The 18,063-nt window shown below is 45.5% G+C and overlaps 1 protein-coding gene and 1 long non-coding RNA gene across 2 annotated transcripts; one reads left to right on the forward strand and one right to left on the reverse strand.

The window, feature by feature from the left end:
* Positions 1–404: 404 nt before the first annotated feature.
* Positions 405–8,798, reverse strand: TNIP2 (TNFAIP3 interacting protein 2). Its single transcript, XM_064151580.1, has 6 exons — positions 8,215–8,798; positions 5,533–5,838; positions 3,585–3,668; positions 2,766–3,047; positions 2,301–2,420; positions 405–1,450 (listed from the first exon to the last, which is right to left on the reverse strand). Exons 1-6 carry the CDS (start codon positions 8,665–8,667, stop codon positions 1,169–1,171), a joined length of 1,527 nt encoding a protein of 508 aa, XP_064007650.1. The 5' UTR covers positions 8,668–8,798; the 3' UTR covers positions 405–1,168.
* On the forward strand, positions 8,582–16,027 carry LOC135179591 (uncharacterized). Its single transcript, XR_010304047.1, has 5 exons — positions 8,582–8,968; positions 9,851–10,089; positions 10,500–10,661; positions 12,173–12,225; positions 15,393–16,027. It is a non-coding gene; the product is annotated as an uncharacterized LOC135179591 (long non-coding RNA).
* Positions 16,028–18,063: the final 2,036 nt, after the last annotated feature.

Consider the following 18,063-nt stretch of genomic DNA (forward strand, 5'->3'; position numbering starts at 1 on the left):
AAGTGTGAAAGGCCACGGTTGCACTCGCTCTTTAATTTGTATCCCATCCTTAACTCCAGCAGGAACATGGTGAGAAACAACCTCTGATTCTGTTACATTTGTACACTTCAACTTGTCATACCTCCTCTCAAGGAGAGACCCCTGCAATTGCTGAAGTTGTCACCTAAACTAGCACCAGTGTTGTCACAGCCATGTGGCAGGGGCCAACGCTCAGAGTGTTCTGGTGCCTCTTGCAGGTCTTTCTTCCTCTCAGCAATGAGGAGAGAGTGTGGTATGTATTTGAAAATAGTCTGAGACAGTGGTTGTCACCCAAGCAGTGAAGTAACTCTTATCTGAAACATTTAGTTAAGATAGTTACTGGGACTATTTCACATGAAAACACTTAATTCTGAAAGAGAAATTCCTGCTGTAGTAAAGCAACTCTGAATCAGTTTTATTATAAAAATAATCCTTAGGTGAAGTAGGACTACAACCCATGACAACAAACACACACACACACCAATGTGTGAAATAACTACTTAGGGCACAGGAAGAAAATAAATATCACTGTACACAGTTGCTGTGCAAAGAGACAGGCTAGCTTGAGTCAGTAAGCAGCCCTTTTGTGTTGGCTTCACCTCTCCTGATTTCAGTGGATTCGCCAAGGGTTTGCAGGTGAGATGTCTCCAGGTTCAGCCTCAGTCGACAGAGGAGCACTTCTTGCTTTTAATGCACATCAAGCACAAGAAGATTTTTCCTTTCTTCTGCCAAAATCCTCCTCCTCTGTCCTTCAGCCTGGATTTTTGGAAGAGGAGGAAGATTTCTAGTTCAGTAATTTTTTTTTTTCACAGGTTTTCAGGCTGCTGTGAAGAATGTGACTTGAAGAGGAGTCGAGCTGCGCTCTGCAGCTAGCTACCGCTGTAGGTTTCGGTTCAGACTGCAGCAGAATTTGCATTATGTCTCCTTCCTTGGAGTTGTCAAAAATAATTCTTCATAAAAACACTTTGCTTTATCCTGAAGCCTTTCATACAGTCCAAGAGAAGGTGAAATCAAGTAAGAGGTAGATGCTGTTCATCCTAAGAGCTGTTCATGTGAACTACTCTTGGTTTAGGACTGTAGGAGATGCATATGGAGCAGAGTTTCACTGTCTTTAAAGTAGTGATCGACTGACACACCTCACAGCACACAGTCACTGACAACATTCAGTAACATGCTTGAGGAATTCATCACTAAGTTCATCACTGAAAAACCTCATACAATGAGGACATCTGAGTTCACCCTGTGCGCTGCCCTCAGATTCTGAGTTTCCATCATCCACAGGAGGAGAAGCTTGTTCAGATTGTGATGATGTTCTTTGCATGCCCGTTTGGCCTGGGCTGCTGCCTCGCAGGTGTTCAACGTTCATCTGTGGGTGCTTATGATTTTGGTTGCCAGTGTGACCTCTGAAATGACTACTTGTGTCTCTTGAGTCCTAGAAAGAGAAAGAGGAGCTCTTGAAAGGGATGCAGTAAAAAGATGTTCTGTAACAGAATATTTCAAACTTCATCTGCCGTGTTGCTCATGTCTGTAAACAGAATATGCATCATATCTTGTGGGGTTAATGCAATTGTAAAGAAGGCTTGTAGGAAACACAGAACACAGTCAGTGAGCTACTTGAAATGTGTCACTGCAGGGAGTCATGGCTGTACTTCTACCAATTCACCCTTACTGTGCTGATTGGAAAAAAGGCAAATGGACTAGAAATGGGCAATGCATCTCCACTAGAATAGAATCAACCAGGTTGGAAGAGACCTCCAAGATCATCCAGTCCAACCTAGCACCCAGTCAACCAGACCATGGCACTAAGTGCCTCACCCAGTCTTTTCTTGAACACCTCCAGGGACGGTGCCTCCACCACCTCCCTGGGCAGCTCATTCCAATGCCAATCACTCTCTCTGTGAAGAACTTCTTCCTAACATCCAGCCTATACTTCCCCGGCACAACTTGAGACTGTGTCCCCTTGTTCTATTGCTGGTTGCCTGGGAGAAGAGGCCACCCCCCACCTGGCTACAATGTCCCTTCAGGTAGTTGTAGACAGCAATGAGGTCACCTCTGAGCCTCCTCTTCTGCAGGCTGCACACCCCCAGCTCCCACAGCCTCTCCTCATAGGGTTTGTGTTCCAGGCCTTTCACCAGCTTTGTCGCCCTACACTTTCATGATTGCACTTAAGTGAAATGGGCTTAGAAGTAATAAGATTTTTAAAGTATGTATTTAAAAGTACATTTTAATTCTGAACCCTGTTGACATGCTTTCACTGCAAGAGCAGCATGTTGCTTTCTTACCTGTCTTCTTGCTAGCTGGTGTTGTAGGCATGCAACTTCTGCCTGCAGCTCTTGTATTTTACTCTGTGCTCGTTCCCGGTCTGACCTCTCAGAGGTGAAATCATCTTTATAAACTAGGACCTGGAAAAGAATTACTAAGTTAGTATTTCAGAAATCAGAGCATTGGTAGGTTAGATCAGAAGTAGAGGCTGGGATTTCTTTGTTTGTAAATATCTATTTCCAGAATCTCAGAATTTTCTCTATCTTATCTCTACTCTGAAGGTACTTGTGGGTTTTCTGCATGTCTGCAGAGCTGCTTGCAGTTCTTCAGTGAGTTTCCTTTACATCTGTGTTAATGATCTGAAGAACCAGATGTGGCAAATGTCAAATAAATTATTTCTTTCTCCTCCCTACCCCTCCCTTGGACTTGAGTGGTCTGGGGAAAAAGTAAGAATTCCCACCTCTAGGAAAAAGCAACTTAATGACCTGTTGTTCCAGCATTTGTATGCGCTCTGTGTCTCCTTCGCTCGCCTTCTTCATATCTTCCAACTCTCTCTTGGTTTTTGTGCATTCCTTTATCTTTTCTTCCAGCAGCTTGTTTAACCGGAATATCTCCATGTGCATCAAGTCAGAATTGGTTTGTGCTGAAGTCACTCCATGGTGCTGCTCCAGCTGGGACTTCATCTCTTTCAGCTGCAAGTGGAGTCTCTTCACATACTCATCCCTGCTTGCGTCGTACCTTTGCCATTTGGCATTCAAGTCTTCCACCTGAAAGGTGACCCAGAACAGTCATGAAGAACATGGACATAAGCTTCTCATTTTTCACAGGCTCTTGAAATGTGCAGGGCCAACATTCTCTCAAGATTAATATTAATAAGCTGATGCAACTGCTGACTGTGGACAAGCCACACCAGAGGAGAGCAGATGACGATCACATTGTAAGCCAAGTGCCTCACAGGTGTCATTCTCCTTCCCCAGTGTTCAGTACTATGGAGGGGGAAGGGCTGTTCTCACCTTAGACCTATGCTGCTGTCCTAGAGAGGAGTGCTCATGCATGAAAGAACACAAAAGATTTTCTTCTGCGGCATATTTTGAACAAAACCTCAATGCATTAAAACCAAGGCAATGAGTTGTTCTAAGCTAAGGGAACAAAGACTCTGTGCCATGTTGAAAGGACTAAGAAAAGTTTTAGACTCAAATTAACTTGCCATTTAATTAGATTAGCCAGGTCTTACCTGATTCAGATTTACTATAATTCAAAATTATCTATCAAATCTTAATCTTGTACAAAATGAAAGTACTCACGTGAGCTACTTTTTGTTTTAACATCCTGTTTTCATCCTGAAGGTTGCAAACAAGAGCTTGAAGTGAAGTTTCACTGTCTAAAAGCTGTAATTTTCAGATAAAGGAAGTGTTATTTGAACAGAAAAAAAATCCAAGTGCTACTTAGCTAAGCTGTTAAACTGGAAGTTATTTTATTTGAAAAGCCTCTAAAACTGTTTGATGTAGTGCCATAAACTCAGAGTTAGGTCTGCTGATTTCCACCTAGTACACGATTTCCAGTAGTATAGTCTACAGCTTTTATTATTAATAAGCAGAACAAAAACGTGCTCAGATTTTTACCACCTTGGTACAGCTTTGAAACAGGTCTGTGTGGGGTGATAAAAGCATGTGTCTTGCTAAATTCTGAGCTTGCTAAATGTCACGGGAACAATACCACACATTTGACACGCATGAAGGTCTGCCCTATTGACAGCAATTGTTTGAAGTGGAGGAATTCGTGACAATGACACAGATATGCCTTCAACTTGCTTTGTTGGTACTGTCAATTTTGGCCAGTGCTAGGAAGAAATTACTGAGGGGAGGATAAAAACCCTGCACGCTAAATAACTGAGTAAAGTGATACTCCTTTTTACAGTTGTGACATCTGCTTAAAAAGCCCCAGTGCACATGAGTAATATAGAGCACTTTTGTGCAAAATTCCCTAGAATCAGCTAGTAATGGCATCTGAAATTTCTCTTCTTCAACAGGGAAGTCCCTGCTGCACAAGGTTAGCTACTCGTTACATATATCAAAGCCAATCAAGTTTCCTGTCTATCAATTACACGTAAAATATGACAATACTCAAGATTTCAAGTCCCTTTTTCTTAGACCTAGCCAACCTCTAATTATTTCTTACAGATAACTTCGATGTGAATACATTTTCTTTAGAAACACTCCTGGAATGTTTTTGAAGCAGAGGCGAGCATGTGCAGAGTTTCTTATGAAAGCATCGACCAGTGGTTGCGTCAAACACAGCATTGCCACCGCAGAGCAGCAAGGACATGAGATGGAATTGTTCTCGTGAGAACTGGTTGTAGTGTCCTACCCAATGTTCTGAACTGCTGTTGGAGGCAGCATTTCTCATGTCATTTTCTTATCATGAATTACCTAATGACTCTGAGCCATCCTGACTTATGGAACAACAGAATACCACCATTTACCTCTGCCTTACACTGAAAAGCTTCAGCCAAGGTGATGATGCAGCCAAGCCACACAGCCTAAGTATCAGTTAGGCACACCAAAAGCCAGGTGGTTCTTTGTGCCACTCAATAGAATTTCTGCCACCTTCCTATCCTGAAACAGTTTTTCTAAGTGTCCTTGCTGGGGAAAAGCATTGCCTTACACTGGGGGGAACCCCAGAGCAAAAAAAAGTAACAAGGTAAGACACCTTGACTCATTCTTCCCTGACCAGTTTTTTGTCGGTCTGTACTATGTGGGCAAAGGCAAATCCTGATTTGAGAAGCCCACATGCTACAGAGTTCTTAATTTAACTGCTGCTTTGAAATAGTTCTGCTTCGGTTTGTGATTTAGGTTGCTAAGACAGGTCATCAAGAGGTACCACCTTCAAAAGCACAGCACCATCTAGTGATGCAGAGCAGCAGGTTGCGATATAAAGACGTGGACCACCTGTAGGTGCAGAATCATAGTCCTGGAACAGCTGAGGTTGAAAGTGACCTCTCAAGATCGTGTCCATAAAAAGCTTCTGATTGAGATAAGTGAGGTTGCCAAAGCTCGAGTGATTGACAACTACTTCCAGCCTGAGTTTTTGGTACTAGGAGCTATTTAGAGCTTGTCATAGAACTCTTCTCACTCTTCTTGACATAATTGCAAGGGATGTTTCTCCTCACTTCCCATTTACAACTATCTTGTTTTAATTAACGCCTCAGAAGCTAGTAAGACTTTAAAACAACATAATAGTAAATAAGAATACCTGGTTAGATCTTTCTGTAGCTATCTGGTCATCTGAATTCCCCTTCTCTTTTCTCTGCTTCTCTTCCAGACATTTGGCCAGGTGCTGACACATTTCTGCTGTGGATGCTAGTTTGCGTTGGAGTTGGTGAGCTTCATCGGTGAGCGAGCGACACAAAACATCACTGGTGGCCTGAGCCTTCTCCTTCTCTGCCAAGCTCTTCTGAAGTTTCAGGATTTCTCTCTCCTTTTCATATGGAGGCTGATTTATCATCTGCTGTATCTCTCCATTTTTCTCCTCTAGTTGCTGATTCAGTTTCTCTACTTCCTAAATAAAAAGGCAAGCAAAAGTTACTTCAAAGCAAAGTGAACTCAGAAGGCAAAATACTCTCCAGACTGAATTCCGTATTGCAGTAATTTCACATTGCTCGTATACTTACTGCAAAGGACTTGTGAAAGAAATCAAATAAATTTTTGCATAATCACTTCACCTTGGAATTGACAGATCAGTCAATCAAAACCCAGAACTGCACAAGCTGTACAAGCACTTCCTGGACAGCAGAATGAAGGAACAAGCAGATTTTATGACAACACCCTACGGCAGCAACAACCTAAAGATGGAATTTACATGGAATAAAGCAGTTTACAAGGAATCACTATGGAGACTGAGAAGTCCTTACTGCTCCTGCTTTCTAAAGTACCAGTTCGAGGTCTTACTTACAAAAGATAGAACTGGAAAATCACCTTATCAAAACCCACTGAAGTGTTTTCACTGCCTAGCACCGTCACAGGAGCAAACCAGAGGGAGCATATATGGCAGCCTTTCCATTTAAGCAGGGATGACCCTGGTAAGATAAGGAGGAGCAACAGAAAATTAAATCCTTGTGGCAGCAGTGACTGTTTTGACATTCCAGGGCATGTGAGGGAGGTCTGACAAGAATACTCCTAGAAAACAACTGCCTATCTCATTGCCACACATTCCTCTTGACCTGGATCATCCACACTGCAGTAAGTTAAGTTCTCTGCCGGTGTTTTAAGGAGGAAGACGTTTCCTTGCTGCCCGGAGTAAACCACTCTCTAGCACTGTGTTTCTGAAGTACACCACTCCTGACTGCCAAAAGCAACTTGTATTTGATATCCTCAAAAGGTGTTGGATGCTGGTGACAGAAATCTCTGCAGCACTGCTCCTCTATAATGAGTGGTGCCCTGGATGTCAGTGGAGACCATGAGACAGGTGCAGTCTTCACTGTACTGTTCCACTTCTTCAGGAACACTGATGGAGCTTTAAATGACAGGGAACACTCTTCTTTGCCAGCACATAGGCATCTGACTTCACAAAATGTCTCTTGTTGTTGTTATTGTTCTGTGTTTCTGATCAGGCAGAAAGTATTTACTCATGAAAAGAATAAACTGAATAGCTTGCAGAGCCAGCACCTGTTCTTAAACAGATGTTTCAATTATTTGGCATCATGCTAAACTATAAATCTCCCCATTCAGCCTCAGACTTCAAAATATCTTCACCTACCACAGGCCTTTCATCTGTCTGCAAAGGGTCAGTAAGATCATCTCTAATCTAAAATTTCCAAACCTGAACTTATTTAAATGTATTTTAGGTGACTGTCATCTATGGAAAACGTTTTGTATAAGCACTAGGTTGGGAGACTGGTTACAACAAAAATGCTTGTTTCAGTTTTAAGTACTGCTGCTCTGCTTGGAAATTCCTTTATGCAGCTTCATCCAGAAAGAAGTGTGTTAAAATTCTTTTAACTACTTCAGAGCAACTCTAAACGACAGTAACCAGAACAGCAGTTGTTGCACAGAGGAAGGAATGCAGTTTTCAGACTTAGGTTGTCATAAGCTATACCCATTTCCCTGGCACATCTTCTCACAATCCAGCCTTGTCAGTTGCTTCTCCAACTACTAATGTGCTGCCTTCATGTCAAGATAAAAATCCACTTTTAAATGCACTGAACCCCACCATTTTAATGTGGTGGCATCAGCTGTTTATCTTGCAGAACAAAACTGACATATGCTCTTCAGTAAGTAATATGGAGCTTCCAGAGCTAGAAGATTTGACTGTTTGTCTTTCTCCTGAAAACAGCTCCATGAAGATTTATGATGCCATGCTCAGCTTCTGGGTTAGGATTTTATGATTACTTTCTTGGACTTAAGGCAGTGGGAACCACTGCTGGATATAGGTGACCGAGTCGCCTGGGCACAGTCCCACTCTGGGCACACAGGGATAAAGCAAGTCCCTGTCAAACACCCCCGCCTGGCGCTGTGAGGCCGAAGCACTTGCCCTCTTGTTTGAGCTGTGCCACCAGCAGCTTGCTGTGCCACCAGCAGCTTGCTGTGCCACCAGCAGCTTGCTGTGCCACCAGCAGCTTGCTGTGCCACCAGCAGCTTGCTGTGCCACCAGCAGCTTGCTGTGCCCCCCCGGGCATACCACACTGAGCTGTCCGTGCTGCTGCCTGCGTACCCTCCTCTCTCCATCAGCGCCAGCCATCAGGCTCTAAAACCTCTGCATCTTCCACGCGAGACAGCCAGTGCTGCCCTTACTAAGTTTATATTAATCCTGTTTCTAGGGAGGATGGGCAGAAACGCAGCTCCTGCAGTGGATGCTGCAGCCCCTACTCGCACCCTATTGCCCAGGGAGGTGAGGCACTGCACGCCAGCGCTATTTCGAAGGCGTTCGCCGTTTTACCTGGCTGAGACTTTCCACTCTTTTGGCCGAGAGCCTCTCGCTGTCCCTGGCCTGGCCGAGCTGCTCCAGCAGACTCTCCACCAGCGAGCGGGCCGGCTCCGAGCCCGCCGCCCCCGCCTCGCCGCTCGCCTGCTGCTGCCGGGCCAGGCTGCCTCGCAGCTCCCGGATCGTCGCCTCCTTGGCGGCCAGCTGAAGCTGGAGCTGCTTCAGCTGCTGCGCCGACTCGTGATACAAGGTGCAGAGAGCGTTGTACCGAGGCACTTTGTTCTTCAAGATCCTGTTTTCCCGGTGCAGTTTCTCGAGCGTTTCCTCCACCTGTTTGAAGCGGGCCACCAGGGGTTCCGTGCTGCTGGCCTCGCTTATCGAGCACATGGCCGTGGAAGGTGAGCCGCGGTCCCGCTGCTTCCCTTTCTCTTTCTTCTCTAGAGCGAGCAGAAACCCGTCCAGCTGCATATAAACCCGAGAGGCGCCAGGCAGGGCCGCGACTACTTCTTGTCTCTTCCGCCTTCCCCGCCGCGGGAGCGTGGCTGTGCTGCTTTAAGCGCTCGCAGGATCCGCCTCGCCGCCTGCCCCAGCGCCCCTGAGCGGGCAAAGCTGCGGCACGCTCCGCCTCTGCCCAGGGGGAACCCCGCGCTGGGAGGCGGCCACGGGGGCAAGGCTCAGCCGGGGAACCCCGGTGGAGAGAAGGCAGCCGGAGGCTGCATGGGGGCAGCTGGAACAGGCTGAAACCTGCGGACCAGGGGGCTCAGGCCGGGTGGGAGGCTGCGAGGGGAAAGGGAGGGAGGTGGGGCCGAGCTAGAGGCGATGGAGAGGAGGTGACTGGGGTGATTGAGAGGGGGGACTGGTGAAGAAGGAGCCGAAGGAGAGGGAGCGACGACTGGTCGCGGGTAGGAGGTGATCACAGTAAAGGTGGGACCGTCGAGAGGCCGGGAAGAAGAGGGTCCGAAGCAGCGAGTGGTGGGAGGCCGGGGCCGGCCGGCGTTGCGAAAGCCCCGTACCGCCGTGTCCCAGCCGGAGCCGCTGCGGGAGTTTCCCTCCTCGCAGTGGGAGTTTCCCCACTGGCGGCGACCCTCCGGGCCGGGCCGCTCGCTTCGCTCCGTCTCTCCGAGGGGCCCCAGAGCTGCCGGTCGGGGCTGGCGGGGGAGGCCTGGGCAGCCGCGACCCTCACCCCAGGGCCGTGAGAGGCCGCGCCTGGAACCGCAGCGGAGTCTCCTCTCTGGTTTTGCCAGAGCAGAAAAAAAATGGGGAAACACTCCAGAAAGCCTCCACCATGTGTGGGATCCGCGTCGGTAGCCAGGGAAAGGCTCTGGACACAGGCAAAGCAGCACATCTCCCCTCAGAGGCCACACGCCTCCGCACATCTCGAGGAGAAGCTCGGTTAGGAATCAGGGAATGCTGCTGGTTGGAAAAACCCTGTAAGATGGTCGCATCCAACCATTCTCTCGTCCTGCCTAGGCTGGTGCTGAGCTATGTCCCTCAGCCTCTTTGAAACCTCTCCAGAGAGGCGCATTCAACCACCTCTCTTACAGACCCTCTGCTAGTGTTTGGGAACACTTTCAGGGAAGAAGTTTCTAACCTAAACCTGGCCTGGTGCAACTTGAGACCATTTCCTTTTGTCCTGTCACTTTTTTGCTAGGAAGAAGAGACAAAAATCTTCTGTCCGTTAAAATTGCTATTATCAGCTCCTCAGGACTGTGCATGAGGTAGAGTTGAGAATAAAGCAGGTGCCTGGCAGTGAACAAATGGGCACCTGTCAGACAGCCTTCTGTTGGAGGATTTTCCTTGGCAAGGCAGAGACAGAAACTGTTAACCAAGGATACAGCTGCTGGAGAGGTTATATTGGTGTGAGATGCCTCATAGGAAGAGGGCAGCATGGTAAGCTGGGCTGCTGTGAAGTGGGTTTTGAATCGGTTTAGTTCTGACACATTGTCGTATTGGTAGAACAGGTTGGAAGGAAAAAGCCTTAAAGCAGCACACTGATCTAAGGTTAACTTAGGTCACATTTGATGATGAGCAGTAATAATGTTTGTTGTCTGTATATATCTGCATGTATACATTCAGGCATGCAACACAGAGCTCTATGTGTGCTCACTGCCTTATTGCATTAGATCCAGCGCAGTCACAAAAGATGTTGCTGGGCCAAAAAGCACTGTCCAATTAGAGAGCAAGTAAAAATCACTTTCAGAGGTAGAGTGGGCAGAAAGAGAAGAATTTAGTCAGTGTGATAGAGAGCAGCCTCCTGTGTTGTGTATGTCTGCTCTAGATACATCTCTGTCTGCTTGTAGGTATCCTGGTAAAAAGACAGAACAGTGAAGACTGTATGTAGAAGGATTTGCAGGAATCAGAATATGAACAGAGGACAAGAAAGTGAACATGAAAGTTGAGAGGCTCAGTTGCACTGGTGATGGATCGAAAGCCTCGTGATACTGGTCCACGTGGAATGCAAGGTACAACATTTCAGCCTTTCATGGAGACCATGGGTGTAAACTGAAACAAGAGAGTATGCAGTCAGGCATAAGGGAAACTCTTTTTCTGTAAGGATGATCAAACATTAGAAGTGTTTTGAGCAGGAGTTTGGGCTGCAGACCTCCTGCAGTCCCTCATAATATGAATTATCCTTCCATTCAGTTCAGCTTTTTCAAGCTTTTGTTACCTCAGTTATCATCCAAACAATTAGGAGTAATACAAATGGTTTGTTAGCTTAGCTGAAAATAAACTAAACTAACCTAAAAATATAACTGGATTTGATGTGGAGAGAAGATCCTGTGAGATAGACAAGGGTAAAACAGTTGTCTCAGGTACAGGTCTGTGGTGTGTTTGCTATTTCATCTTAAGAATAATGTCAGCACCCCATGATTAAAAGCAATGAAAAATCTGTATGTTTAGGGAATATGTTTGGTACTTTCACAGAATTATGTCCTACAAATATGGGAAGGAAGTAAACTCCCTGCTTTAAAATATACAGTAATAGGATGGGGAGAGGGGAAACTACCTAGACTACAATAAAAAATTTATGTTTTCAGCATTGTCCCAATGCCAGACCTCACTGAAAAATGAGGAGCAAGACTGCTTTTGCTGACTGCTAAAGTATTTTGTAGAAACCTATAAAGAATCCCTAGGAATGGAGAAATCTGTTTGGTCTCCTGCTCGTTCAAATAGCAAATGACAAGGCAGCTGAGAAATCCCATGTCTATAGATGGGACAGTGATGTTCTTAGACCAAACAGCAGGGAGTTTAGTTAGCTGTCTGTCAGAGCACTTCATAGCACAGTTATAGTTGTGGTATTGTAACAGTGTGTTAGAATCAAACACTGCATCCAGCTGCTGAAGGCTGGTATTAGTGCTTTGGATCAAGCCAGTGCCTCCCGAGGAAAGCACCACTGACTGAAGGGAAATTTGACCTGCGTAAGTCTTGAGTAAGAAACTGATCCTGCATGTTCTCGGGAATGCCCTTACATGACTGTTTCCTTTTGTCAATTCTGAGGAATTCCTGGGAATTCAGTGAGAGAAGCTGGTGCCAAAGACTGAGTCACATCTTAAGACGCAGTTTCTTAGCATACCTGGCTTTTCCTGGGTTGCCTCCTGTGTGTGTTTGTCAGATTGCTGTTCAGAGTCGTCATCTGGCCTTTTTTGGTTATAGACAACCAAAGTAAGGCTCATTGAGTGCAGTAATTCTGGTCAGCAAATAATTGCCTGAGAAACAGCTATGTTCTGTACTGCTTTTCATAGGGAACTTTTCCATACCTTACTGGTCTCAACTTGGCAGAGTAAAACTCCGTCGAACTCAGTATGGGATGTAACAGGATATTAAAGCTATGTCGGGGAAAAAAATTAACCTCAGCTTAGATTTTGTTGAAGACATCTTGACAAAGTTATTTTGGATAAGTCCTTACAACCATTATGATGTGTCAGAAGGGTCAAGACAGTATCTGAACAAAAGTGATCAGATTACTCCCTAGAAACAAAAAGATGAAGCAGATCTTCAGGCACCAGGAAGAAGGAAAAATGAACAGTAAGTAAGCAGAGGCATGGATACATTTGACAATTTGTTTGGAAAACTGAGTTATTTGTAAGGATCATTCATCTGAGCACAGTGGTTCTATCTCTAGCATTACAGAAGAGAGTCTCTGTATTTAAAAGTGTAGCTCTGTGTGGACAAAACAATAGAACTTATGGGGGTGGGGCAGCAGTCAGATCTGCTTCATTTACCAAAAGTGTGTAGATTTTACTGCATGTTCAGCCAAGCAAGCTGTGGTTTTCCCTATTGCTTTACGTCACCAGTCATTGTCCTGGAGGGTAAGTCATGACTTTATGATACTTATGAAAAGTCCTGTTGCCTTGAGCTGATTTTACCTAAGCAGAGCTGATTAGAAATTGATGAATGATCCTCTTGCTGCTGTGGGCTGAAAAAAATCAACAGCACTTCATGTTCCCTTTCCTGTTGGCTGTGCAGTGCAGTGCAAAAGGGAATAAAAGTCTGTAGTGGTTTATTTGCCACAGCGAATTTGTCTGACATACTGCTACAGAAGATGTCCACTAGGAGCTCTGCCTGTGCCTTGGAATCTGATTTTCGTGCTGAGCAAATAGAATGTTTATCCTTCTGTGACTCACAGATTAGCAACAACTGGAGCTGCAGCCACGTTTGCACTTACACGGGAATGGGTAAACATCCTTTATGTGCGTTACTGTATCGAGTGTTCTGACAATGCCATGTTCTACTTATTTTACAGTCAGAACAGCAAACTCATTGAGAGGTTATCCTGAGGGCATTCAAGATTCCCAAAGTTGGGTTTACACAGTGCTGTGACACACATGTGTGGCCATCTCTTTTTGGAAGACAACATCCCTCTTTCAGTCTTGTTTTCTGTTTGTGCACATAGAAATGCTTGGCGTAGTTAGGGGAAATAGAATGCTTTCTATTTACTTCTAATGTAAGCTCTTCCCCACTTTTTTTTTTTCTAAATCTTTAATTTCCTTTTTTTTTAAATGATTTGAACTTTGGATGATGTCAAAACCAGAAGTGTATTGATGCTTAGGGCAGAGGCCCAGGAGCTGTGCTCTAAATCACAGTAAGGCTAAAATAACCGGGATGGGGAACCACAGTGTTGATCAGATGCAAAGCTTTTCCATAAGAAACATTTCTTTCATGTTTATTTGCACTCAGATGATGTTTGTCTCTCCTAGATCTGTCTCATCTTTATAGGTGTTGATAGATAAGCAAGATACACACTTCTATAGCTCTCTCAAGTCTTTTCATCAAGTTTGTGTTCAGAAACAGGCTTCTGTTATGCCTTGTAACTTCGTAATGGTTTAGATCTTTGCTGAGGGTCACCTTCCTTTGCAGGTTTCCTGGTTCTGTGTTGGATATTACACACACATACACACACCCCAGAGTGTTTCTCTATTTTGGGCCCTGCTTAAATCTTTTGAGTATTTTTACTTCTTGCAGTTTCTCTTTTGCTTGCCCATGGCACAGTAGTTGCAACTCGCCAGCTCTGTCCTTACCAACTGGAGTTTATTTCTGTTGCTGTTGGTGTCTCTTGATCTGAGAAGCTCAAGCTGTGTGCTTGGTCCTTCAGGAAGCTCATGACATGACTGATTTTTTGAGCTGCAGTATTATTTGCAGGTGTGCAAAAAGCTCTTTGAACATGAGTTAGCAGCAGCTGGAGACAGGTTGTCATAGTCACAGGCTTGCACCACTGCAGCCACCACTCCTACTCAGAAGCAAATTAGTTCTTTTAGTAGTTTTTTTTTAAATCTGATTTCTGAAATGGTGGTGATGGCCATTAGCTGACCCAACAACTTCATAAAACCAAAACCTCATCTCCCCATCTCTTCTATCCTGTGAGCTATCCAGGAAGTGTCTCAGAATGAAAGAAAAGCTATGAATTTGCCAGATAATGATTCTAACTCTTGGTTCATGGTTCTTTCCTGTAGGCAAAATTAGAGGTTTCTTGTAAACTTAAAGGAAGTGGAGCAAAGGGGTTCACTTGTGTGATAATGAGAGTAGCCAAATGATTGATTAGCACCTGGGGAGAAAACTGTGCTTTGGGCATTAGCGATTAGTTTTCCCAAGTAAATAACAGGACAAAAGGAAATGGCTTAACTTGCACCAGGGAAGCTTTAGATTGGATATGAGGAAAAATGTCTTTCTTGAAACAGTGGTCAGGCATTGGAATAGGAGTGGTGGAGTCACCAGCACTGGAGGTGCTCAAGAAGCAAGGAGATGTGGCTCTTCACAACATGATGTAGTGGTCATGGAGGTGTTGATGATCTTAGAGGTCTTTTCCAGTCTTAATGATTCTATGATTTTTCAGATCAACACTTTGCACTTACTTCTTGTATTGGGCCTGGTTGGGATAGAGCTAGTTTTCTTCACAGCAGCCCACAGGGTGCTGTGGTTTAGGTCGGTGACCAAAACAGTGCTGATAAGAGACCAATGTTTTAGCTGTCACTGAAGAATGCTTGCACAGCGTCGATACCCGCTCTTCCTCTCACTCTGCACCCCTAAGAGGCAAGTTGGGGGTGAGCAGGGCACATGGCCAGGACAGTTGACCCAGGCTGACCAAAGACACCCCCATCAATCAAACTGGGGGTGGGTGATGTGCCAGAAGCAGCCACTGCTCTGAGGCACTGAAATATCAAGAGATTAGTTCAAAGTTACATGAAGTGATTGAGCTACAAAACACTGTGCCCTATTTGGCTTCTCCGTAGTCTGGATGGGTTTAGCTTTTAAATCTACCATGAGATATGGTGGAGTCAAGTGCTAGGATGGAGAAGTGATATCTTTCTCAAAACACAGCATGCTCTGCATAATGGGAAGTGACAAACCTGTGCTATTACTGCTCCTTCAGGAGGGAGATGCTGAACAATTCAAACAAATCTCTGCCACTTCTGGTTCACAGAATCACAGAATTAACCAGGTTGGAAAAGACCTCCAGGATCATCGAGTCCAACCTGTCACCTAACCCTTCTAATTAACTAGACCATGGCACTAAGTTCCTGACTGTAAGTCTGCCTGAGAGCTGTAGTTGGCTTTCCTGGCACATCCATCAGTGTTTTGAAAGTGATGCAGTGTTACTTGATCTTTGCAAAAGATAAAGTGGGAAGATAGGTACATGTAGCAACTAGTATGGAAGCAAGCTGGGAAATAACCTGCACCACTTGTGTTTGATGCAGGTGTGGACTCCTGGCTGGTGAGGACCCAAAGGGGGATGGTTAATAGGCAGAAGCCATTCTGTCACTTAAATGGAGCAAACCATTCAAAAAGGATGGTTTTCCATGGTTTCTCTCCATCAGCAGCAGTGTGGAGATGCCTGGCACACCAGCTGTTGTCCTGACCCTGCCTCACTGACCATGGCTTGCCTCACTGGGGACTTGTCTGGTGAATGCTCAACTGTTGGCTGGTCCTGGCTCTTGCCAGGAGAACTGTTCTGCACTTCTGGCTTGGATGCTGTGGGATGTGGCTTTCACAGCTAAGGACACTGCCTCTGCTTGCCTTCCTGTTCCCACTTTGTTCCCAGATCATCTTTGCTTCTGCGTCAGGCCATTCTTGATGCTTCCTGACACACACAGCACTGAATTAGCAGGCCACCTCCAGCTAGTGGGTTGGGATGACTGAGCCAAAGACCATTAAAGCTCTCTGATGTTGGAATGTCTCGACTCATATCTAACATGAGAGGAAGTGGCCTCAAGTTGCTCCAGGAGAGGTTTAGGTGGGTATCAGAAGAGTTTTTTTCACTGAAAGGGTTCTCAAAAACTAGAACAGGCTGTCCAGGGAGTTGGTTGAATCTTCATCCATGGAGGTGTTTCAAAGAGGCAGAGATGTGGTGCTGAGGGACATGGATTAGTACCAGCCTTGGTGGAGTTAGAGAATGATTTGACTTCAACCTCCTTTCAGGGAGTTAGAGCCAGAAGGCTTCCCCTCAGCCTCCTTTTCTGCAGACTAAATGTCCCCAGTTCCCTCAGCTGCTCCTCACTAGACCTGTTCTCCAGACCCTTCACCAGCTTCATTGCCCTTCTCTAGATCCACTCCAGCACCTCAGTGTCCCTCTTGAAGTGAGGGCCCCAAGCTGGCCCCAGGATTCCCTTCAATCTGCATTGCTCTGAGCTTTGTTATCAGTTGCATTTGTGTGGCAAAGCACAGAGAGAGTTTAAGTGTGTGCCAGCCAGGAAATGGCAGAAGTTGTAAGAGGGCAGTTTGAGCTCTCAGGGTTCAGTGCACAAGACTGTCATGTTTCTTCTTGTGGAGGTTCCCAGTTCTGTCCTTGATGTGTCAGCCACGAGTGTGACTGTCACAGCTCTGCATGTGACTTAGTAAAGTGCTCTCACTGCCAGAAGAAATCATGCTCAACTTGGCCTTAGCAGTGCCAGTGCAACTACAGGAAAATTTCAGAGAGCCCATGGGTCTGGGCAAAACCAGAGCCTGAAACTAAAACTTAGTCACAGGCTGCTGATAGTGGCTGGGACACTGTCTGTGTGCCTTGCTGCAAGCCCAGTGGAGCAGCTCCCCGTGCTGTGCATGACTCTGCACTTAGGGGACTGCTTTAAAAATAGCTCTGCTTACTCAGATGCAGCTGATGCTGCAGAAAAACACCGTGGGGTCAGAAAGCTGCAACACCTAGAGATGCTTTCCCATAACTGACAGCCAACAGAAGGCAAGGTTCAAAAACTGGAAGAGAACTTGGAGTTCACTTTCAACATGTTGGCTTTTCATGCTCCTTAGGGCATGAAGCTCCACTCATTTCTTATTCCTGTGACATTCGAGGTGATGCCAGGTCTGTGTTGCTGTAATGTGAGACCACAGATTCACAGAATGCATTGGGTGGGAAGGGACCCTCAAAAATCATCTTGTCCAATCTCTCTGCAGTCAACAGAGACATCTCCAATTAGATGAAGTTGCTCAGGGCCCCACCAAGTTTGATTTTGAATGTCTCCAAAGATGGGGCCTCAACCACATCTCTGAGCAACTCGTTCCAGTGTTTGGCTGCTCTCATTCTGAAGAACTTCCTCCTAATCTCCCCTGCTCCAGTTTCAAACCATTACCCCTCATCCTGTCACCACAGGCCCTTCTAAGTAAGCCCTTTCCCAGCCTTCCTAAAGGTTTCCCTCAGATAGCAAAATGCAGTTCTAAGGTCTCCCCAGAGCCTTCTTTTCTCCAGGCCGAACAGCCCCAATGCTGTCAGCCTGTCATTGTCAGAGAGGTGCTTCAGTCCTTTAATTATCTTTGTGGCCCTCTTCTGGACCTGCTGCCTATCCATGTCCTTCTTTGTGAGGATCTTTGTAAGGAGGACTTAGTTAGTATGTATTCCCTTAGATCTGTCCATCTCAGATGTCTTTCATAGGCACCCACTGGTGTCATTCAACCCACAGAAAGATGCCATTACCTCAGCCTGCCATTCTCATGTAAACAGAGTTTCCCTGGAAGTTAGTTACAAGGCTTTTAACAGAAAAAGCCTTTTCCAATAAACATTCCAGAGTAAGAACTTTGTTTACACCGTATACTAACATAGGTATAGAGATGAATGTTCTATTGCAGCCTAGGAGCTGATTATTTGTTGTTATTTGGTGCTCCTGTGTCTATGTGGGCACACACACAGTGTATGCTGTAGAGTCTTTGCAAATATAGCACAAACCACACACAACACACTGGAGAAAGCTACCTGAAGTAGTACTTCAATCTGTACATTCACCTGAGCCCCTCCTGTTGAGAGGACTAATTAATTTTGTCATAGAATCATTTCAGTGGGAAAAGACCTTTAAGATCACTGGGTACAACCATTCTCTAACTTTATGTGACTCTCTGAGTCACTCTGAAGCCCCAGATACTGAGCTTGGGCTGTCAGGGTTA

The sequence above is a fragment of the Pogoniulus pusillus genome, chromosome 11 (genome assembly GCF_015220805.1).
Source record: "Pogoniulus pusillus isolate bPogPus1 chromosome 11, bPogPus1.pri, whole genome shotgun sequence".
Classification (NCBI taxonomy): Eukaryota; Metazoa; Chordata; class Aves; order Piciformes; family Lybiidae; genus Pogoniulus; species Pogoniulus pusillus.